The sequence below is a fragment of the Halichoerus grypus genome, chromosome 3 (assembly GCF_964656455.1).
Source record: "Halichoerus grypus chromosome 3, mHalGry1.hap1.1, whole genome shotgun sequence".
Lineage (NCBI taxonomy): Eukaryota > Metazoa > Chordata > Mammalia > Carnivora > Phocidae > Halichoerus > Halichoerus grypus.
Window position 1 is genome coordinate 154,817,951 of NC_135714.1, and position 24,042 is coordinate 154,841,992.

At 41.6% G+C, this 24,042-nt stretch overlaps 2 protein-coding genes across 14 annotated transcripts in view; one reads left to right on the top strand and one right to left on the bottom strand.

The window, feature by feature from the left end:
* Window positions 1–2,629, bottom strand: part of FZD3 (frizzled class receptor 3) — a 40,083-nt gene extending 37,454 nt beyond the window's left edge. Inside the window, exon 1 of the mRNA XM_078068252.1 lies at window positions 2,480–2,629. The gene's annotated coding sequence lies outside the window, so the exon portion shown is untranslated. The remainder of the gene's footprint in view (window positions 1–2,479) is intronic.
* Window positions 2,630–2,686: 57 nt separating this feature from the next.
* Window positions 2,687–24,042, top strand: part of FBXO16 (F-box protein 16) — an 82,432-nt gene continuing 61,076 nt past the window's right edge. For 11 of the 13 annotated variants that reach the window (XM_078069474.1, XM_036100855.2, XM_036100859.2 and 8 more), the window contains exons 1-3: window positions 6,226–6,358; window positions 10,897–11,032; window positions 18,759–18,794. In XM_078069474.1, the coding sequence (XP_077925600.1) occupies window positions 10,934–11,032; window positions 18,759–18,794 (135 nt within the window). In that variant the 5' untranslated portion in view covers window positions 6,226–6,358; window positions 10,897–10,933. Of the gene's footprint in view, window positions 2,986–4,088; window positions 4,160–6,225; window positions 6,359–10,896; window positions 11,033–18,758; window positions 18,795–24,042 lie in introns of those variants that run through there. The other 2 variants (XM_078069472.1, XM_078069473.1) reach the window with 2 other exon arrangements.

A 24,042-nucleotide genomic window follows, 5' to 3' on the forward strand; every position in this document is an offset into this window, starting at 1 on the left:
CCCAGTAGCCTAGTTATATACTTCATCCCTTGGATCCACCAAAAGTGTCAATAGTTCTCAGGATAATGAAGTGAAAAGCATTTGATGCAATCATCAGTTAAAACTCCTTCCTAGCCAGTAAAGAGTTGTTACTCTTTCCTCAAATCTATATTGAATAATTTCTTCAACAGACATTTTCCAAATCATTCTTTTTATTTGCATTATTGCTCTTTTCGTGAGCAGCTACAGGTTTAAGCAGCCACAGTTCTAGAGTTTTAGGAGTTAAAAAATAAATAAATAAAACATGAGGCCAACATCACTCTCCTCTGTGAAAGGTAAAGATGTAAGAACTGTTTCCTAACACATTTCCTAAAGAAAATAAAGTCAACAGAAGCCTAACATCAACAAACTAATATGCTCAGAATTACTTTTGAGTATACAATCTTATAGTCTTACTAACAAACTAATATGAAATTTAAGATGGGTAGAGAGTTTTTCCTGAAGTGGGAAACAGAGGACTTATTATGATTGAAAAACTCCTTTCTCCTTCCCCAATGACAAAGCCTTCCACACTGTACTATACAAAGGAAGAATGTGCACTTTATTAAATTCCTCTCAACCTTCCCTACTTCAAATACCTCAATCGTGGAACTCCCAAGAAAAATCTACCTAAATGTTCAAAGCACAAAATAAAGCTCAAAAAAATATAGTAGCTAAGATGGGGAAAAGAATGAAAGAGCCCAACAGTCATTTCTTCTACTATTAATGGGACACTGTTATAGATTTAGGAGAAGTGTAGAGGTAGAGAATATTAGTAAGTGGATGAGATTTAAAAAAAAAAAAAAAGTAGGAAAGAGAAGGCAGGATGGTAGATTTTATTATTTACTTATTCTCCTGATAGTTTCAAAACATTTGGTGGGTAGAGGAGGAACATTTCACTAAATAAAAGGCAAGAGGGTAAGAGAAGGGCTGCATCTTAATTATATTTTATCTTTAACTCCATCCCTTCAAGCCCACCCATTAAGCTTTCACGCCTCTTTCCTACTTTCCCTAACTCTGAATCTTTTTACCCTTATGCTGTGGCTTGGTAGTTCATGTAAATGCCCCCCTCCCCCTTTTTTTTTCCTGGAGGAAAAAGATAGTATTGATTTGCTTGAAAGTATGGATGGGAAGCATTATCTTGCTTCTTAATAACAGAACTAAGGATTTATCTATTCCTTAGACTGTCAGCACACCACTGAAGACTAAAAGAAGGTTGAAGAGGGAGGTAACATCCCTCATGTCATTCAGGTCTTTGTTTCCTTGCTCTTGCGGTATTGGCTTTGCAAAGTAACCCAATTCCCGCAAATAAACGTTACAGTCTATCAAAACTATTATAAAATAAGATTTTGTTTGGATATTTTTATACAGCAGTCATTTTTATAGCTGTTGGTCTGCTCTGATGCTGCATCTGCCCAAATTCAGAAAGGAACCAAAATTCAAAATTTCATTTTAATTCTGGACAAAAAATTGGACCTCCTTTATTGGGTAGATATTTTTCAACTTCAAATCTATCCCATACCTAAATTAATGGCATGCGCTTTTGTTCTAAAAAAAAAAAAAGAAAAGAAAAGAAAAAAAAAGCCCTCTTTCTCCTACAAGGAGGCACCTAACTCCAAGACTCCTGAGATTTAACGAGCTTCTGGGAAGATGTTAAAATGTCTTGAAATGTTTTTACAGCACCTTTATTTGAGAGGCCATCTATTAATTACCCAGCAGTACCGTCACGGCAAATACACATTAGCATAAAAGAGGGCAGCTGGGGGAAGCATTTGGGAGGGAGTGCGGACTTTGGAAACTGATGGGATGGAGGGGACAACTTTTAGGCGTTGGAAATAAGAGGTCGGCCAAATGCTAAAACAACATCTAGGCAAGGGGCAATTCTAACGTGGGTCTCGGGCCGGCCCCAAGCGCCCGGGGCGCCGGAGCCCTAGATGCATTGTCCTCCCCCCGGCCGCCGCCGCTGCCACCGCGTCCTCCACCCACGCTCCCGCGAGCGAGGAGCGCCACGCGCCCCCGCGGCGCCGACCCACGGAGTGGGCGCCCATCCCAGACACCCTCCTCCGCCTAGGGTTTGGGCCGGGGGTGGCGGAGAGGGAGCGGTGGTCCACACTCGCACAGGTTGCCCAGCGCGAGCTTAGGATGCAGAGGGTTAATAATCTCCCGAGCATTTGCCCACCTCAGCCCGCACCCCAAACTCGGCTCCTCCGCACCCCTTCGGCCCGCCGTGGGTCCCGACGAGCCCCTCCGACACCCCGCCACAGCCTGGCGCCGAAGGCTTTTGTTTTGGCCGCGACGAGAATAACGATCCCTGAGGAGGAGGTGCCGGAGCTGCTGGTGGCTCCTCAGCACAGGGTTAGGCAGAGCAGCGGGCAGCCGCGGCGGCACCTCCTCATTCCCCACACTGCCCGCGCCCTTTTCCAGCTAAGCCGGACGGGGAGCCGCACGTCTCGTCGCTCACCTCACACCTCGGGGCCGGGCTCCAAGGGGGCTGCAGCGCCGGCCCGGGGCGGCCGCGGGTCTCTCAGGTAAACGGAGCCAGCGAGGACCAACAGCGCGCGCCGCCTCGGAGCGAACGCGAGCTTTCGGGAGCGCCGGGGCGCGCGGCCCGGGGAGCGAGCGCGCCCGCGCGCGCACGCACGACGCAGGCGCGCTGCGCACACTCGACCGAACGCTCCCATTTTGAGCCCCGCTGAGAGGTACCTGCTCTCTGGGCTGGGTTGTTCTCTACCTCGTGCTTCGGGTGACGCCTTGCACTGTCCTGCTCCGGCGGAGGGCTTTCGAACTCTGGAAACGTTTTTCTTAAATGCACCCAGTCCTCTTTGCAAAAGCCCTCCCTGCCCTGCTGAGAAAGCGCGGCGACTCTCATCACCCAAGCCCGGGATGCTGTTACTGCAAGACCGCCAAAACCTGTTCTGAGAACGAGTGTGCTGACCTAGGGACCCCCGGGAATTGGAGTTGTCAAGAGTAAGGTTACAGATGTTGAGGGTGGCACTGGGTGCAGATAGGAGGAAGCATCTGGCCTGTTGCGGAGCTTCACGCTTAAACAACAGAGCAGACTGGATAGCTGCCTGGGAACAGTTCATATCCGCGTGGCCAACACCTTAGTGCACAGGTGGAGCTTGTGGTTATTGGTAGCATTCCCCCATCTTTTTCTCCGTAGAAAATGTTTCCCTTCTCTTCTACATAAATCATTTCAGAGCTGAAAGAGTTCTTAAAGATCATCTAAACCCAATCTCTCATTTTTCAGACGAGGAAAAGAACGCTCAGAAAGGTTAAATGACTTACCCAGAGTCACGCAGCTTTTTTTTTCTTTTTTCTTTTTTAATTTTTTATTGTTGTGTTAATCCCCATACATTACATCATTAGTTTTAGATGTAGTGTTCCATGATTCATTGTTTGTGCATAACACCCAGTGCTCCATGCAGAACGTGCCCTCCTCAATACCCATCACCAGGCTAACCCATCCTCCCACCCCCCTCCCCTCTAGAACCCTCAGTTTGTTTTTCAGAGTCCATCGTCTCTCATGGTTCTTCTCCCCCTCCGATTTCCCCCCCTTCATTCTTCCCCTCCTGCTATCTTCTTTTTTTTGTTTTGTTTTCCTTAACATATATTGCATTATTTGTTTCAGAGTTTTAATAGGAGTCCGGATTCATTCAAAGCTAAGGCTCTCCTTTTTACTATGCTGTTTTACCTACCTTTCGCTTCCTTTTCCTCCCTTTGCAAGCTAGACGTCACAGGCATCATTTTGTTCTGTTGATAGCACATGGGTCTTAAAGTAATATTGATCCTGTTGCACAACAATGTGAAGGTACTTGCCACTACTCAACTGTACACTTAAACAATGGTTAAAATGGTAAATTTTATGTGAAGTGTATTTTACCACAATTTTTAAAAGGCACTCAAGTGTTAAATAAATAAATAATGAGTATTGAGCTTAGACAGTCATAAATATAGTTTAACATCAGATGGTGAGCTATGGGGAAAAGCATAATAAATGAGATCTGAAGTGACATTTCAATTTTCTTAGTAAATATTTGTGCAGTAATAGTTGTTTTTTTTTTTTTAAGTAATACTGATCCTTCAGCTGATTCTAAGCAAGTCAGTATGTCCTGTTGAGCCAACACTGCCTTTTCTGAGGGTGAGTGAGGAGGCAAATTGTGTATGTGAAAATCTGTGTGTGCTTGCTTCATGTATTTCCAGATCCTTTGTACCTGCAGAACCTCTGAAGACGTGCAGCTAATGTATTTTTATGCAATTTACACACCATCCCGTGAAAACTGTCAGGCATAGGACATATCAACCCCTAATGGGAAGGTGGGAGTGATGTAGAAATTATCACTGCATGTATCAACATGGTTAAATCTCAAAAATATAACATTGAAAAAAGCGAACTACAAGATACGTAAATTATTGTATCTCTTTAAAAACATCTAGCCATATTGTTTATGCTTACATGTAAAAAGCATAAAAAAATGGACAAGTAGGCTACACACCAATTTCATAGATAGTGGTTGCCTCTAGACAGGCAGAGAGGGGAATCAGATCTGTAAAGTATACAAAAGGGGCTTCTGACTGTTAATCACACACATGAAGCAACAATTTTAATATTTTTAAAATTTTTGGTGGGGATACAAGGGTGTTTCTTAATGTAGTCTCTAAATTTATCTTTATGTTTGAAGTAATGTTGAAGTATTTCAGACATTGAGCTGGTGTGTTCACTATGAACATAGCCTGACTGATGTCATTGAGGTCAGAGGGGAAGGGAGCATCTGCAGTTAGACAGATGAGGTGCTGGATAAGCAGATGCCCAGAGGGTGCTGGTTGAGAGGACAGTCGACAGGGAGCTTATTTTCAGGTATAAAATTATGCAAATTCAACAGGGATAAAGTGAAATGGTTTCTTTTATCCCATCTCTCTTTCATTCCATGTTGTAACCACCAATAGAAAGTTTTTAATGAGTGGGAACTTCACAGAGAGACATAGCATGTTGTTAAAACTGGTCTCTTTCTGGATGAACCCGTTTTGAAACCATAAATGTTAACTGGTAATACTGTACATGGTAATTTAGTATTGCGTCGACTGCCTCCCCCAGACCCCTACCCCCCACCAAAGGCTTTGTTTATTCATTTACATACAACCTGATCATGTGGAAAAACCACTAGGCTGAAATTCAGACAACCTAGGTTCTAATTTCAGTTTGGCCACTTACAGATCCTTTGTTAACTCAAGGGAAGCAACAATCTCTATGAGCTTCACTCTTCTATTTCAAGTTGGAGATATACAAATGCTGCCTATTTCAAAACTATGAAACAATACAAACATAGGTTTACATTTGTTTAAGTTGGACGAGAGCATATTCTTACCTACTTTAGGAAGCATAAGATAGTGAAGGTTTGGGGGGGTTTTGTTTTGTCTTTTTGTTGTTACCTGCTGCCCATAGGAACTGCTTTGTATTTACCGAAGTAGCTCCGTCTGGAATTTTGAATTTTTGGTTGTTCTCCAGCACGTGTTTATAGTTCTATCACAACAGTTATCAATGTGGGCCTTATATTTGTTACTTACACACTGCATTTTCCAGTCTTTCTCATTAGATCTTTTTTATTCTTGTGTTCTCACTCTGCCCCTTATTACATGGCGGGTGCTCAAGAAATTTAATTAAATTAGACCGGACTGTAAAATTTTCCAAATTTGTAGTTATTCTTATTAAGCCATGCCATCTGCTGGTTCCCTGGTGTATCTGTCAGTCAGCCTGAATTCCCGTTGAAATTCATGTTGAATCATTTGTGAGTTTGTGTGTTGGGCAATTTTCCCACGTCCTTCCACTTCCGGTTGCAGGTGCTATTCTTCCATTGAACCAGCGGCGTGTTCTTTTTCCTCCTACCCCGTTTTACCTGTTGGCCACTCTTAAAACCCGGAAAAGTGGAGTTTACATTTCGGAGCCCCGGAATGACCAGAGAACTATAATTGGGCATGCTCAGTAGGATGCCCTCAGTTGGAACACAAATATGTCTTGAGTGCCTGTCAGCGCTGCTTGTGTTAGGATTGGACACATCTTTCTCCCAGCGTTATATTGGGAGATTGCAGCCCCTTCCACCCTCTTGGCGCTCGGGCTTTTTTAAATTATCCGTGTGCCGAATTTTGGAGCCAGCCCTCCCGAATCTCTTGACCAATCAAGAGACCACACATTGTTGCCTAAGAGACCCCGGATGCCAGCGAAAGGATTTATAGGTGGTGATTGGATTACTGGAAGAAGGGTGGGGGCTGGACAGAAGCAAAGAAAAGGCTGCCATGGCAACACCAGCGCTTGAGGCTTGAAGAGGGAGGTGAGCTGAAAGAGGTGAGAGCAGTGGGCAGTGCATGAGAAGGATGGAGACTCTTTTCAGAGCTCCACTCTGAGATCCTCCTGGGCCTCTCGGAAACCTTGTTAGTGCTCCTGGGGATTACATTTTGCTCCGTTTCAAGGGCTGTTAAAGTGCCAGATGCTTCATACTTACGAAATTAACAACAACAATTTATTTCTGTGCCTATCAAACACTAGCTCTTTGTCTTTAGTGTAGCTTTTGCTTTGTTTCTAACTAGTTGAATATAAGATGAATTTGTATTTAAATCTAACCATACCTTGTTTCATGATGATATCATTTCCTTCTCTGATGATACTGCAATGTACAATGTGTGTTGGCAGAGAAACTCAATCCTATTCTGCTCTGTAAATTCCAAATAAAAACCCGATAGTCCTGAGTTTAATTCCAGTGCTCAATTTATAATGTTGTGAGTTTTATCCTACATTTCTATTAGTTTTAATCTTTAAACTGCTTCTTCTCCACTATTGTATTCATTCATTCAGTTGATTTGACAAATATTTGAGCACCAATTATGTAGCACTGGGATTAGGATTCACGTGAGCAATGTAAGAAAACCACATGAGGAAAGAAGCATTAGAGTTCTGTACTAGTTGTTTTGTACCAAAGTTCAGTGTGTCTGGGCAGATAGTGCATGAAGGGAGAGAGCGGGGGATGAGGCTGAAAAGGTAGATTGAGGTAAATTCATAGTGGACCTAGACTTCCATGCTAAGGACTCTGATTATGTTGTAGCCATCAGAGAGCCTCTGAAGGTTTTTGATCTGAAAAGTGACACAATCAACTGGTCTTTTTTTTTTATAAGATTTTATTAATTTATTTGAAAGAGAGCATGCACAGGCAGGGGAAGCAGCAGGCAGAGGGAGAGGAAGAAGCAGACACCCCGCCGAGCAGAGAGCCCAACTTGGGCTACATTCCAGGACCCTGGGATCAGCCGAAGGCAGAGGCTTAACCCACTGAGCCACCCAGGTGCCCCTCAACTGGTCTTTTAAAAAATATTTCCTTTAGTAGAATGGTGGTTACCAGAGGCTGTGGGGTGAGGGAAATGGGGAGACATTGATCCAAGGATACAAACTTTCAGTTATAAGATGAGTAAGTTCTGGAGATCTAATGTCCTGCATGGTGACTATAATTAGTAATAATATGTTTTATACTTGAAAACTAGTAAGAGAGTAGTTCCCAAGTGTTCTCACCACACCCATACACACACACACACACACACACACACACACAATGGTAACAATGGGAGGTGATGGATGTGTTAAATACTTTGATTGTAATCATTTCACAATGTATACATATATCAAAATATTAAGTTGTACACTGTAAGTATATACATTTTTTTGCAAAAAAAACCCCCTCTCTAACAGTAGACTGCATGCTCTATTAAAGCAGAGACTCTTATCTTTGTACCCCCTGACACAGGACTAATAGGTCCTTAGTAAAGTCAAATAATGGTTGCAGTGTGAGGAATGGCTCAGAAAATGGGATTGGAGGTTTGTGACCATTGAAACTTTACCAGAGGACCCATCCTAGCTGTGGAACTAGAACCATACATTGAGGATTAGGGCCAAAGACCCTCTTTCTTCCTTTTCTTTTTTTAATATTTTTTATTTTTTTAAAGATTTTATTTATTTATGAGAGAGAGAGCACGAGTGGGGTGAGGAGCAGAGGGAGAACCAGACCCCCCACTAAGCAGAGAGCCCGATGCGGGGCTCGATCCCAGGACCCCGGGATCATGACCCGGGCTGAAGGCAGACACTCAACCGACTGAGCCACCCAGGCACCCCTTTCTTCCATTTCATTCAGAGAAAAATTAAAGATCAACGTTCAAAGACAGCCATTAAGGTGGAAAGAGGTCACACCAAAAACAACAGCAAGCTTATATGTGGAAGGAGAGGAAGACAACTTGCTTTGTCTTGTTGACAGAGTGGGGACAGTTCTTTCTTGTGTATGTTATATAAAAATGTCTGTCTTTGTAGTCGTCCTGAGTGTTTATGCCGTGAACATGTGTGTGCATGCAGATATGTACAGTGCCCATCTTCTGGAATGGAAGGAGGAGGAAAAAACCACAAAAGGATAATGATGAAAGCAAGGGCAGGACAACCCATTTGAATGCTTGGGCAGGACAACCCCATTTGAATGCTTCAGCAGGACTGTATTACCAAGAGGGCTGTTTCTCTTGGCCAGCCCCATCCCCTGAAAACCAAGCTGATTGAAGAAAGTCTAATTCAAATAATTTCTAACTGTTAGGAACCAGGAAAAAGAAAACATCCAGTGCAGGGCCTTAGGAAAGCCCAAGAGAAGCTACTTTGTCTTAATTCAGAAATTGTGCCTAGCTTGTTTCCTCCACAAACTAGAAAGTTCTCAGCTTATAGCGGGAGTTTTTCACCTGGGGTAAGCAAAATTTTATGTTCATGTGCAGTTTTGTAGGGAAAGGATTCATAGCTTTCATCATGTTCTCGAAGAGTTTTATGCCCTCAAAAAAAAAAAAGATTAAAAACAACAACTGGTTTAAAGAGAGGAAAGATCAGACATAAATAAGAACAATAAAAAAAAAAGAAATAACATGATTTTTAACTGGGCAGATCTAGGCTCAGAGACCATGCTTTATATCTATAATTTGCCCACTCACACGTACTTTTATAGCTGCCAATTAATAATACTGTAATGAAATAATTTCTTATACCTTTTGCAATTTGGCTAAACGTGTGACTCAGATAATTAGGTGTTAGAGGTTGGGAAGAACGTGAGTGCTGATGTGAGTCCACTTTATACCAGTGGTTTGGTGGCAGTAGGCAACTACCAAGAAGGATTGTGTAATGATGCCCCTGTGGTTTTCAGACATTGGCTTTATCTTCAGCTATAACTCAAACCTGAGAGCAAATATTACCTGTCAAGGGAGAGCCTCAAAGATTTCAGATCTAGCTTTTTGGGGAATCCCATATCAGCCAAAAAGTAATGTGTTTTTTTTTTTTAATTGTCCAATCTTTGCTTCTGTAGAGTAATTTTTGGAGCCCATAGATCATGCAGGCAAGCCCTAGCTCTCTCAGTCACCACTACCACCTTCTGATATGAAACCCACCTTCAGAGAGGAAGGAAGGCAGAAGCAAGCAGAAACTCTGAGGATGTAGTATTGAAACTATCCTCAATCTGCTTTAAATGTTTTCCACCTTAAAATATTTTGCTATGGCCCTCTAATAGTTTTTTTATGATTTTATTTATTTATTTGAGAGAGAGCATGAGCAGAGAGAGGGGTAGAAGGAGAGGGAGAAGCAGACTCCCCACTGAGCAGGGAGCTTGACCCTGAGATCATGACCTGAGCTGAAGGCAGATGCTCAACCAACTTAACTACCCAGGTGCCCCCCTCTGATAAATTTTGAGGCACTCTGTAAAGTTCTAAGAAAGACTGCAGGAAAGTTACTAGTTACTGAGACTGCCCATTTGTCAGGCACTCTGCTGGACCCATTTTCTCCTATCTTTGAAACAGTGGTTGAAGGTAGATGCAGATAGATTGAATGCTCAGATAGACTGAATAATTTGCAAAACATTATATAGCTAGTAAGTTTTAAAGCCAGGATCAAACCTGTATAAAGGTAAAAAGTTTTGTAATTTTTTAATGTAAGCAAATGTAATATTTGCAATGTAAGTAAGCAAAAAGAAGAAATTTACTGCAAGGATAACAGGTGGCTCACAAAAAATGGGCAAGAAAGGACAAGGGGCTTCTGAGGGGTGAGGCAGCAGAAGCAACTTAACAGAGCATCAATGCTATTGTGAACAACAACCTCAGCTGTCAAGTTTAGGATGAGCTAGCGTCAGTCCAACTGGCCTAGCTTGGTCTCATGACCAGGTCTTAGCTGGAGAAGGTGAGGCCACCTTGATTAACCAACCCAGCAGATTCTAAACAATGAGGGGAAAGTAATTCTTCATGGAAATTAAAATGTTTTAATCAAATGAATGTAAACCTATACTGGGCACCTAAAAACAGCACATTTCCCCCAGTAAACCCAAATCTGTCCATCTCTAAGGCTTGGTTTTGTCCATTACATCATTCTACTTCTTAAATATGATATCAAGCTAGAACCCTTGTTACTTAGATATCACAAAGGGGGGAGGAAGAAAGACACAAGGGACCAGGATGGAGTGCTTTCTATTGCACTATGATTTTATAAATTAAAATACTTCTTTCTGGCCATTAGGGTATGTTCTTAGCTAAGAGTGATTTAAATAGACCTGATCTGATTTCTAGTTCCACAACCTACTGTCTGTATAAAGTTAGGCAGGGTGTGTAATGTCAATGAGCCTCATTTTCTTCATCTATAAAATGAGCTAAAACCCACTACCTCACCAGATTGTTATGAGCTTTAATTGAGCATGTGTATAAAGTGCCTGACCTGTAAAATTCTCCCAGTAAATGTTCTCCCCGCCCCCCCAATTCTCTATCTCAATGTACTAAAAGATGGCATGGTGTTAGTATTTTTAGTATTCTGAAGATTATAAGATTCATTTCTTCTGATAGGTATGGTTTTTCTTATGGAAGAATAGTCCGTTATTTCATGATGGCATTTGCACCTCCAAAAGGCATAGATGGTCCCAAAATGCAGACAAAGATGAGTACCTGGACACCTCTAAACCATCAACTTTTGAATGACCGGGTAAGTGACCAGAGCTATTTTATCAGTTGCATCCGTGCCTTAAAGAAAAAAAAGTATTAAAATCTTAGTTATCAAAATATGAACAGGAATTGTTTAGGATTGTGTAATGGGTTATAATAAAAAGCAAATGGAGAATTTTTCAAAAACTTTTATTGAGCCCTTGCAATAGACAGAATCCCTGCCCATGATGAAAATGTCTTAGGTTTGTTCTTTCCTCTACTGTCACTCCTCCTCTCTCTCATCCCAAATGCCTTTTTTCTTCCATCACTGGTTCTCTGCTGGAACCACCAGGAATGAGAGAGGAGAAGGTAGTCTGTGAGGAGTTCCCAGAAAAAATTTCCTTGCTAGAGTTGCAATTACTGGATAATGCTTCCCATTTAACCAAATAAAATGAGTAAGTCTCAATTGATTACTCGCATTACTCGGCTTCTCCTAAGAAGTTTATTTCCTACCTGCATTCTGGGAAAGCACTAACAGAATACACCAAAGGATCGCAGAGGTGGGAAGCTGAGTGTCATGCTGGGGTGTGATTGGCTAGCCTCTGGGGATTTCTATTCCTGCTTCAGTTGGGAGCAGAAGTTACCAACAGGTCAGTGAACTCCTATTATCAATACCTATTATAAGGACCACACCTAGTTGTCAGTAAAAAACAATCAACATCAATAAGACTGACTTCATTATCTTGCTCCTACACACCAGTTCCTCCTCCTGGTAAAAGGCACCACTTGACACCAAGTCACTCAAGCCAGAAATTATCCTTCTCCCTGCCAGCTCTGGGTTGGTTTTCCCCAATTTACAAGCTAATAACTTAGCCTGTTACTTATGGCATAGGAGACACTACTGTTTCATAGGAAAACACAAGATTCTTGAATCAGAGACAAAAATCTTTGTTACTCACCGTGCAGCAAGCGGCAGGAGCATCATGTTTGCATTGGTCCTCTTTGTCTACCTTGTCCCACAAGGCTCCAGAAGGCCCAGAAAAATACTACATACACCATGGGTTTGCATCACAACTGAGGAACAGTGAGCGCAGGGAATCCTTTGCTTTTATAGTAAGCAGTAAGAGCCTGCTCTTGGTCCCAAACGGAGATAGTACCTCATTACTCAAGGTTGCCTTGCTCCAAGGCAAGAAATGGCCCAAGGAAAAAGCAATGGACACCTAGCACTCTTGGCATTCCAAGACATTTAGGAGTGTGAGAAGGAGGCTCAGGAAGGTGTATCTACCAGCACCCCCTCACTTCCACATCCAATTCATTTTCAAGTTCTAGAAGTCTTCCTCTTCATCTGGGCCCCTTTCCTTCATTCATCTATATGCCTCCAGCTTCACATTATCGATTCACACCCTCATTACCCTTTGCCCGATGCACCGCTGTAACCCCTAACTGGTTTCACTGCCTCTATCCCTACCAGTCCATCTTCTATTCTGGTCCCAGAGTGATTTTTCTAAAATACCAAACTAAAAAAAGAGGAAGAAATAGAATAAAAAAATAAAATACCAAGCTAATCCTTTCATGAGAAATTGATAACAGACTCTGCTCCAAAGAGTAAATTCCAAACCCCTACACCTAGCACAGGGGACCTTTTGTAAGTTGACCTCAGCCAGCCTTTTAATTCCAAACCCTGCCACTGCTTTCCTCCCATCCTAGGTCCGGAACAACTAAGTGGCCTCCAGATGAGCCATAATCTCTCACACCTCCACTCCTTTGTTCCCCTTGTTGCCTCCCCTAAGAGCTAACTCAAATGTCATTTTCTTTGGAAAGCCTTCTCCGGCTTGCTTCTCTTTGCTCTCATCACTGTTTACCCACTTTCCCCCTCGACTGTAATGTGTTAAGAGTTGAGATTCTGTCTCTTCTCTCTGTATTTCCAGTGCCTGATAGAGTTCCTGAGGCACAAAAGATAGAGTCAGGGTTCAGCCACCCTCCCTGGGACCTCCTTCATTGAGGCTCCCCTTCTAGTCCCTCCATCCCTCCTTCTTAGTCTGGATTTGACCCTTTGCCTCTACACCGAACAGATATGCTAATCACCCTGGGAAAACAAGAGCATCAGTCCCCACCCCTCCTGTTCAGTACTTTCCTGTTCTACTCCTCTGATGTGAAACACGAGCAATCTGGGGAGAGAGAGAGCAGCGAGTGTAACGATCGGAATAGTGAGAAATAAAAGGGAGAGAGACTGAAAAGGAAAAGATAAAAGAAGTGAGGAAAGAAGAATGAGACATAGAATAAGAGGAGGGGCAAGGAGAAACAAAAGGAAAGGCAGAGAATGAGAGACAGACGTCTGGCCTTCATCTGGCCCTGAACTCAAGCAAGTCTGTTGAAAGCCCTTTATATTCAGCTCAACAACTGTTTATTGAGCACCTGTTTGTAAGTGTTCTTGGCACTCCAACAGTTTATATAACAGCTTCTCTGCTTTGCCCCCCTCCCCCTAAAAAAAACTTCGGTGTTTAGTTTTGAAATCTGTTTTCTCCTAGAATTGTGAAGGCTTTACACATATGCAAAAAAGTGACTTGAATTGAAATACCTATTTGTTGGATGCCTTGATTTCAGAGATTTTCTTCCTAAAATTCGAAGTCTTGATCGATTTAGCAGCTAGGGAGAAAAAAAAGTATCTTAATTGCCTGATTGCCTGTTGCAGGTTGGTTTACTAGAGAAGCAGACTCTGAGATTAGCATGTAGGGCATCGATTGTGGAGGGCTCTCTGGATTGGCACCAGGGAAGGGAAGGGAAAGGAGGGAGAAGTGGGTGAGGGGAGGAGAGGAAGGGAAGGGAGAAAAGGCCACGGGTTTTGAGGCCTGGCCCTGTAGCCACCAGCCTTTATACTTCCACACTGGGGGCGCCTGGCTGGCTTAGTTGGTGGAACATCTGACTCTTGATCTCAGGGTTCTGAGTTTGAACCCCATATTGGGTGTAGAGATTACTTAAATAAGTAAATAAATAAATAAATAAATAATAAAAAATATACTTCTACACTGACCGTTCAGTAGATGCTAGCTGCCCCATGAAGGGCTTGACCTTGAACAAAGCCGGGCTCTCAAGCTTATGGCTGACAGCCAGCAGCACTCCCCATCAAGTGGATGAATAAATCCTGGACAGTGCATCACAGCCAGCATTACATTGTCTTATCTTGGTTTTTTAATAGCTTTTGTCTCGAAATGATAATTTCTAGAGATAATATTTATTTTGTTCTTTAGACCGCTCATTTTTTAAAAAGATTTATTGGTTTGAGGGGGGTGCAGAGAGAGAGGGAGAGAGGGAATCTTAAGCAGGCTCTCGGCTGAGCGAGGAGCCTCACCCAGGGCGTGATCCCACAACCCCAAGATCATGACCTGAGCCGAAATCAAGAGTCGGATGTTTAACCAACTGAGCCACCCAGGTGCTCCTAGACCTCTCATTTTTTATCAAAAAGTTATTTTGTGGTTTCATTAGGTTCCAGTTTGGAGTAAAACTATTTTTTAAAATCTGTGCCCGTGTATATACATGTATGTATATGTATAAATGTACATAGATACACATAAAATTTGTATACAGGTATACCAAACTGTTTTTTTTAAGTAATCTCTACACCCAATGTGAGGCTCGAACTCACAACCCTGAGATCAAGAGTCACATGCTCTACTGACTGAGCCAGCCAGGTGCCCCAATACCAAACTATTAACAGTGGTTTCCCCGGAAGAGTTGGATGGCATTGGGGGAGGTGGTCCTGTTAGAAGAAAGCTTTCATTTTTTACTTTACATAGTGCAATACAATTTCTAAAATTCCAAATTCGAAAACAATCTAAAAACAATATAAATTAAAGAGAGAACAATAATTCTGGGAATTGAAAATTCTGGTTCCAGATCACTGATAATTTCCTGTATGACTTGAGTAAGTCACCTACTTTCTCTGGGCTTTACCATCCTCCTTTATAAAATAAGTATGTTGGATCAGATTACCTCAGAGGTTGCTTCCAGATCTAACATTCTGACTGTGTAAAAGGCATTAAAAATAGACACCAAGGATATAGCTGGTCAGAAGGAGTCCATACAATAATTTCAAGGTTTTTTCTATACTTCTAAATAGGGCATGTGTCACCAATGATTGGTATAATTTTGAGGTTCTGTTATCTGTTTTATTTTTGTCTTCAATTCTGTAGTAAAATAGAAAATATGTAACTATTTCAGTCTTAAAAAGGGTCACAGGATTTTTTTTTTAAGTTTTTACTTAAATTCTAGTTAGTTAACATACAGTGTCATATTAGTTTCAGGTGTACAATGTCGTGATTCAATACCTCCATACAACACTCGGTGCTCATCGGGGTACAGGAATTGAACTTCACAGCAGACTTGAAGCAGAGATTGAATTCAAATTCAGATGCCTTCAAAGAGAGCATGATCAGCATAGGCAAATGTAACAGATTTCAAAATAACTTGGGCATTATGAATTTTGAGAGGAAGAATGTTTTTAAAGTATGCATTTCTTTGCCATCTAGTGTTTTATTTACTTTTTAAAGATTTTATTTATTTATTTGACACACTGAGAGAGAGAGAGAGAGAGCGCAAGCAGGGGGAGGGGCAGGCAGAGAGGGAGAAGCAGACTCCCTGAGGAGCAGGGAGCCCGACATGGGGCTCTGGCCCAGGACCCTGGGATCATAACCTGAGCCAAAGGCAGGCGCTTAACCAACTGAGCCATCCAGGCGCACCTGCCATCTAGTGTTTTAATTGAAAGTAACCAACATTTCTTTTTCGAGATACAGTACAATACATGTTAAAAGGTGTTCTGAGAAAAAGCACCTTGTTGCCATTAATCAATCATAATTTAGGAGCCCCTAAATGTCTCACTCCTACACTGTAATGATGTCACATGGTGAAATATGTAACTGCACTGTCAACAGACTAAAATAACAACCGTAGGATTTTGACTTAACAGCAGGCTCCAAGTAAACTGTGATATAAACAAACTGCAGTGCTCTGCGAGGAAAGAAGATCCATTTTATATTTCTATTTTGAATCAATACTTTGTTTTCCAGCTCTTTAAGATGACAAACCTGATTGCAAATCTTTGGAATGAAGACTTGCTCCGAACCAGAGAATATAAGACTGACTGAGACCCTGACAAATAATGTGTCCCAAATTCTCTTTCTTGCAAGGGTAGAGTCAGAACCAGATCTGAGCTTGTCTATTGGTTTTCCTCTCCCCCCTCACTCCCATCAGTTTCTACTTGGGTCTAGAGGCCTTTGTAAGAACTGGATTTGCTTGGACCTGCTTAGACTTGGTCATTGGCCTTCTAAAGACTATTGTTTTAGGGATGCCTGGGTGGCTTAGTTGGTTAAGCATCTGACTTGATTTCAGCTCAGGTCATGGTCTCAGGCCTGTGAGATCTAGCCCCGCATTGGGCTCTGCACTGGGCGTGGAGTCTGCTTAAGATTCTCTCTCTCCCTCTGCCCCTCTCCACCCTCCAAAAAAAAAAACAAAACAAAAAACTACTGCTTTTGCCTGAGTAACACTCCCCACCTCCCACCCCATTCCTTTCCTGCTACCTTCTCGCTAACTTTCCTCTCCTCTTCAAGTCAATGCCCCTTTGTTTCTAATTCCCCATATTGTCACTGGGCGCCATGATGGTCATCTCATCCTCCTTTTAAAAAGAGGTTGTGGTCTTGGGACCTAACATTTTCTTCTTCCCCCAACAGTTGTTGCAAATGTATGGCTGGAAGTCAGGTTAGGGAAGACCATGGTTCTAGTGAGGAACCCAGTACAGAGTTGAGCTGAACAGACAGCCTGGAACCAGTGATTTTTAAAAATTTATAAATGTAAGCCTTTGGGCCTCTTCTTGTCCTCTCTAAAATAAGGAAATTCAAAAGATCTTAGGGGTTCCTTTTAGCTCTAAAATGCTATGACTTTTGAAACTTTTTTGTTGTTGTTCAATCAGCAGGTGTTTATTGAGGGCCTGCCTTGCAACCTAGACAGATTATAAAGTGGTTGTAATCCACATGGGAAGATGAAATGACCAGAGACAATGAGAGAGCCATAGCAAACCCTATAAAGCCCACGTGGAGCGTGGGCTATAACTGAAATATGAGTTGGGAGGAGCTAGATCCCCTGGGCATCTGAGAAGTGCTGGTGCTGGTGACTTGGATTGACCAACAGATGATTGATAGGCTTTGGTTAGACAGAGGGCAAGAGTTCAGGAAATATCTGAATCCACATTTTTAAATCTCCTGTATTCTATAAGTTCTCTTCTATTTTCATCCAGAAATCCCACGTTTATCTGTGCCATTATTTGAGGGCCCTAACAGCCCAGGTGAAGGTTAATAGGGGGCAGGGGAGAAGGGCATCCTTTTTCTTCTTCTGTAATGTGAGAAAAGTGTCTACCTGTAATGTAGGAGATTCTATGGCCAGGAGCAAAACTGACGTTTCACTGGCCTTGAGATTGTTGTTGAACCAATTATTTCAAACCCCCTTTTGTATGCCCTTTCAAACTAGCGTTTGAGAGCCTAAAAAAGGAAGGAAAGCATTATCTTGTTGGAAGCATAAAACCAGGGGCGCCTGGGTGGCTCAGTCGTTAAGCGTCTGCCTTTGGCTCAGGTCATGATCCTGGGGTCCTGGGATCGAGCCCCACATCGAGCCCCACATCAGGCTCTCTGCTCCGTGGGAAGCCTGCTTCTCCCTCTCCCCTCCCCCTGCTTGTGTTCCCTCTCTCGCTGTCTCTCTCTCTGTCAAATAAATAAATAAAATCTTAAAAAAAAAAAAAGAAGCATAAAACCAGCTCCTCCTCCGTAAAAAGGGAAGAAATGAGCCTTAGCTAGTCTCCAAGTGGGAACATTCTTACAGCACTAGAGAATTTAGGCAGCGCTAAAAGGAAGGGAAAAACATCAATCCCAATTTTGAAAGCTGACAAGAGGGGCTGAGTGTGGGATTGAGAGAGACATTCACATCTGTCCATGACTCTCCCTTGCTTCCTCTCTCCGTAACTCCCTCCTCTGCCAAACATTCTCCCATCAGTCTCCTTTCCTCATTCATTCAAATACACATATGACTGAGGCTCAGAAAAACACCTCTACACTAATATAGAAATCCACTCACATTGTACCGATACATCCGTAAGGATATTCCTTATCACAACCGATTCATTCAATCCAGCAAACAGGCGTACCTGTAATATGCTATGTACTCTACAGTAGAGATGTAACAATGACATGGTGTCTGTGCTAACTAGTATATAATAACAAGCCTATCCAGATAAACACTGAGTTGTAAGCCCAGAGGTACACATATACAAATTTCTAATCCTACAAACATATCAGCGCATGTACACCCATGATATGTGTACACACCGAAATATAAAAAACAGAGCTGCTCATTCATAAATTTCACAGGCTCTCATACTATTGATATTTGGGGGAGGATCCCCACTTTCCTGTTTTTCCTTTGTCTGTTTTTTCATCTCCTTTCAAATTCCAAAATTGGTTTCACTTTACCATTCCATTCTTTTCTTATTCTTTCCTTTAAAAAAAGCATTGCTTTTTCTTTAAGATGAATTATTCCACATGGATAAACTGAGAAAAACGGTATCATCTCCAATTTAAAAATAAGTAAAGTACCCTCTCAGGAATGAAATCTATCTTTTTATACTTGGTTCGTATAATGAAAAGACTGTCAATTTTTATTTATTGATAGTTTAATGATATCTTTCTTGTAATGGGTATTTTGAACCATGAAATATAAAATCATTCCATTCTTTTTATTTATTGTAGGTATTTGAAGAAAGAAGAGCTCTGCTTGGAAAATGGGTAACCATTTAAAATATAGTTACTTCTCTATTATGTCACATTATCATAGAGCCCAAAGAATTCAGTTTGAACATAAAGTAATAAGTGATCACTCATTGCCTGAGAAATTTGACTGGTACTCTCTGTATGTATCAATAACGGTTCTATACTCACAAAATAGCATTCTGTCTCTCACGAAGTAGGGTTTATAAAGGGGAGTTGGATCTGAGATGACAGCTTGGTAACTAGCACAGTTCATCCATTGGGCTACTTAGCATCCTTCTATACCCTTCTACCTATACTTAAATTTCCAAAGGAAAACTGTAACAACTTTATGCTTTTATTTAACAAGACACAACTATCCTCTACACAACTGAAAGCATCCTCACCCTTTCCTCAAAGGAGACACAGAGTCCCAGTGATCATTGTCCTTCCCTGGGTCATGATTAGTCTCTGAGCTGTGTTGACTACTCATCAAATTCCTCTATGGCCCCACCTGTCTCTACCACCCAAGAGAATTGAAAATATATGGTCATGCAAAAATGTGTACATGAATGTTAATAGCAGCATTAATCATAATAGTCAAAATGTGTAAACACCCAAATATCCATCAACTGATGAATGGATAAACACAATGTGGTCTATCCATACAATGGAATATTATTCAGCCTTAAAAAGGAAGGAAATTCTGATACAAGCTACAATATGGATGAACTCTGAAGGCAATATGCTAAGTGAAATAAACCAGACACAAAAGGACAACAATTGTATGATTCCATTTATATGAGGTACCTAGAGTAGTCAAATTCATAGAGACAGAAAGTAGAATAGAGATTACCAAGGGATATGGAATTATTATTTAATAGGTACAGAGTTTCAGTTTGAGAGGATGAGAAAGTTCTGGAGGTGGATGGGGGGATGGTTGTGCAATAGTGTGAATGTACTTAACGCCCTTGAACTGTACACTTAAAAATGGTTAAAATGGTACATTTTATGTTACATATGTTTTACTAAAATTTTTAAAAGTTAAGAACATTTTAAAAGGTAAGAGAAAGAAATAAAGTACTGATACATGCTATAACATGGATAAACCTTAAAAATAATCTGCTAAGTGAGGGACGCCTGGGTGGCTCAGTCGGTTAAGTGTCTGCCTTTGGTTCAGGTAATGATCCCAGGGTCCTGGGACCTGGGTGGCTCAGTCAGTTAAGCATCTGCCTTTGGCTCAGGTCAATGTCTCAGTGTCCTGGGATGGAGCCCCACCTTGGGCTCCCTGCTCAGCAGGGAGTCTGCTTTTCCCTCTCCCTGTGCCTCTGCCCCTCCCCCACTCATGCGCGCACACGCACCCTCTCTCTCTCTCAAATAAATCAATAAAGTCTTGGGGCACCTGGGTGGCTCAGTCGTTAAGCGTCTGCCTTCGGCTCAGGTCATGATCCCGGGGTCCCAGGATCGAGCCCCACATCTGGCTCCCTGCTCAGCGGGAGGCCTGTTTCTCCCTCTCCCGCTCCCCCTGCTTGTGTTCCCTCTCTTGTTGTGTCTCTCTCTCTCTCTCTCTCTCTCTCTGTCAAATAAATAAATAAAATCTTTAAAAATAAATAAATAAAATCTTTTTTAAAAATAATATGCTAAATGAAAGAAACTAGACACAGAGGCTGAATATCATATGATCCCATTTGTATGAAATGTCCAGAATAGGCAAATCCGTAGAGACACAAAATAGATTACTGGTTTCGGGCGCCTGGGTGGGTCAGTTGGTTAAGCGACTGCCTTCGGCTCAGGTCATGATCCCAGAGTCTTGGGATCGAGTCCCACATCGGGCTCCCGGCTTGGCGGGGAGCCTGCTTCTCCCTCTGACCCTATCTCCTCTCATGCTGTTTCTCTCTCTCTGTCAAATAAATAAATAAACAAAATCTTTAAAAAAAAAATAGATTACTGGTTTCCAGGGGCTGGGGGATTGATGGTAATGGGTATAAGATTTCTTCTGGGGGATAACGAAAATGTTCTAGAATTAGATAGCAGTGATGGCTATACAACCTTCTGATTATTCTAAAAACCACTGAATTGTACACTTAAAATGTCAAATTTTATGGCATGTGAACTATATCTTAGTTTTAAAAAGAAATCAGGATTACTTTTTAAAAAAAACTGTAGGGCGCCTGGGTGGCTGTACTCAGAGAAAAATTACAATCTGATATACACATATCAGAAAATAAGCCTGGAGTGCCTGGGTGGCTCAGTCGTTAAGCATCTGCCTTTGGCTCAGGTCATGATCCCAGGGTCCTGGGATCGAGCCCCACATCGGGCTCCCTGCTCAGCAGAGAGCCTGCTTCTCCCTCTCCCTCTGCCCCTGCTTGTGTTCCCTCTCTCGCTGTGTTTCTCTCTCTGTCAAATAAATAAATAAAATTAAAAAAATAAAAATAAAAAAAACTATACTTAGATTCCTTAACTCTTGTTATGTGTAATCAACTTGAAATATCCCATCTTTAAAGCATATAGTCAACGCTTTTTCCTTAAGGGAACATCTCTGACCTGGAATGTAACAGTGGACAGGACGCCCTTTCCTAGGAGTTTCAGTAACTAAGTGTCTTAGAGAAGTTTGGGCTTCTATAACAAAATACACATCAACTGGGTGGCTTATAAGCAACAGAAATTTATCTCTCATCGTTATAGAGGCTGGGAAGTCCAAGATCAGGGCATGGGCAGATTTGGTGTCTGGGGATATCCCATTTTCTGGTTCATAGATGGCAGTCTTTTCGTTGTGTCCTCGCATAGCAGATGGGGAGAGGGAGCTCTCTGGGGTCTCTTCTATAAGGACACTAATCCCATTCATGAGGGCTTCACCCTCTTGACCTAACTCCCTCCCAAAGCACCCCCCTCCTAGTACCATCACCTTGTGGGTTAGGTTTCAACGTATGAATTTTGGGGGGATACATTCAGTCTCTTGCACTAAGATTAATATAAAATACTATTTTTTTTTAGTTTTTTTTTTTTTTTTTTGACAGAGAGAGAGTTAGTGAGAGCAGGAACACAAGCAGGGGGAGTGGGAGAGGGAGAGAGAGGAGCAGGGAGCCCTATGTGGGGCTCAATCTCAGGACCCTGGGATCATGACCTGAGCCGAAGGCAGACGCTTAACGACTGAGTCACCCAGGTGTCCCTAAAATACTATTTCTTAATGTTCTTGGTTGTCTTAGTTGGTCACTAGTTCTTTTTTGTGCTGGCCTACAAGCTCCAATCTAGGATATTTGTTATAACTAAGTAAGTTTTTAAAAAATTATATACATAGTATATCTGGAAGGATGCACAAGAAAAGGGGCACCGTTGGTTTCCCCCAGGGAGAACTGTGAGTCTGGGACAGGGTGGAAGGGACTCCTTTAGCTGAATAGCCTTTTGTACCTTTTGATTTTTTTAATCATGTGACTGTATTATCTAAAACAATTTTATAAAGTAAATATCATAAAAATTAAGAAATGAAAAATATCAAAAATTTAAAATCTAGCTGAGTTTTTCTCAAATCCTATTTATATTTCTAAACTAACTTTATATCTGTTACCAAAAACTTAAAAAGAGAGTTATTTAGAATGACTGTTTTTACACTACCGTTCCACATACTATCAGTGGAAACCCCTAATTAATGTAACCAAGGCCAGTGTTCAGCCAGTAGTTGGGGTGACCAACTTTTCATTGGTTGGTGGCATTAACAGCTGTTAAGTATTTTTTATATCATCCTGTAAAAAATTCAAGGTCTTTACACTTTGTAAAGATCTTGCTTATTCTTTTCTTTTACCAGAGCTAATAGAAATATATTTGCAAAGATCACTAATTATCTCTCTTCTCCAATAGACTAATTTACAGAGGGAAAGACATGGTTCTATATCTTGCTCCTTACACATTCTTTAACACTACGAGGCATTTAATAAATGCTTTCTAAATGAATAAATGATATTGGTTTTTCTCTTTTGTCCCACAACAAATTTATTCCTTAAATTCACTATATCATATGGTAGTCTATATACCAGCACAAAAGCCACATGAATTGTTTAAGGGGCATATTTCCAATTTGCCTTATTTAATTTTCTCTCTCCATTTTAGTTTTTATTATTTTTTATTTTTTTAAGATTTTATTTATTCATTTGACAGAGATGGCGCAAGCACAAGCAGGCAGAGTGGCAGGCAGAGGGAGAGGGAGAAGCAAGCTCCCACCCGGCTGAGCAGAAAGCCGCAGGCAGGGCTGGCTCCCAGGACCCCGGGATCATGACCCGAGCTGAAGGCAGACGCTCAACTGACTGAGCCACCCAGGAACTCCCGCATTTTAGTTTTTAAGTTTTTTTTGGTTTATTTTCAGGAACACCATAACAGGTTGATAACATAAGAAATACACTTCCAAGAAAAGAAAGGAGAAATAAGTATACAACTTCTTTTACTTAGCATTACTTGGGCTATTCATTGTAGGGATCAAGTATCAGTTGAAGGCTCAATCTTGTATTAGAAGTAAAGTCATTTTTTAAAATAATCTGGACATTGTGAAGTAAGATATAATATGAAACCTATCCAATGATAGGTAGTCCAAAAGATATTTGGCCATAGAATGTCATTTTTGTTTATACATTAGCACATGGTCTTGTCTGATGGTCTGTACAGTAACAAAATAATTAAGAGAAACTGAAAAGCTCCTCTACTTTCCAGTTCCATGCTACTAGTTAATCCCTTATCTCTTAAATCTTCTCTGCCCTTCAATCCCTGTTAGAAAAGGCAATTGCCTCCTAAGAAAAACAACTCCCAGAACAACAGCAGAAATATTTTAGTTGAAAAGAAAGCATCTCAAACTTTTTCTCACCTTCTATGTTGTTAACAGAAATAATAGTGGGGGCACCTAGCTGGCTCTCTTGGTAGAGCATGCGACTCTTGATCTCAGGGTTGTGGGTTCAATCCCCACATTGGGTATAGAGATTACTTAAAAATAAAGTATAGGGGCACCTGCGTGGCTCAGTCAATTAAGCGTCTGCCCTCAGCTCAGGTCATGATCCCAGGGTCCTGGGATCCAGCCCCGCTTGGGCTCCCTGCTCAACGGAGAGCCTGCTTCTCCCTCTCCCTCTCCCACTCCCCCTCGCTGTCTCTCTCTCTCTGTCAAATAAAATAAATAAAATCTTAAAAAAATAAAGTATAAAAAAATAATAGTGTTATTTGAAAAAAGTAGAAAGCATTACTTTTAATTTGCTGGCAACAACCATAATCAGAGCTAAAATTCAAAAGAGAAGCAGGAGAAAATATTTTG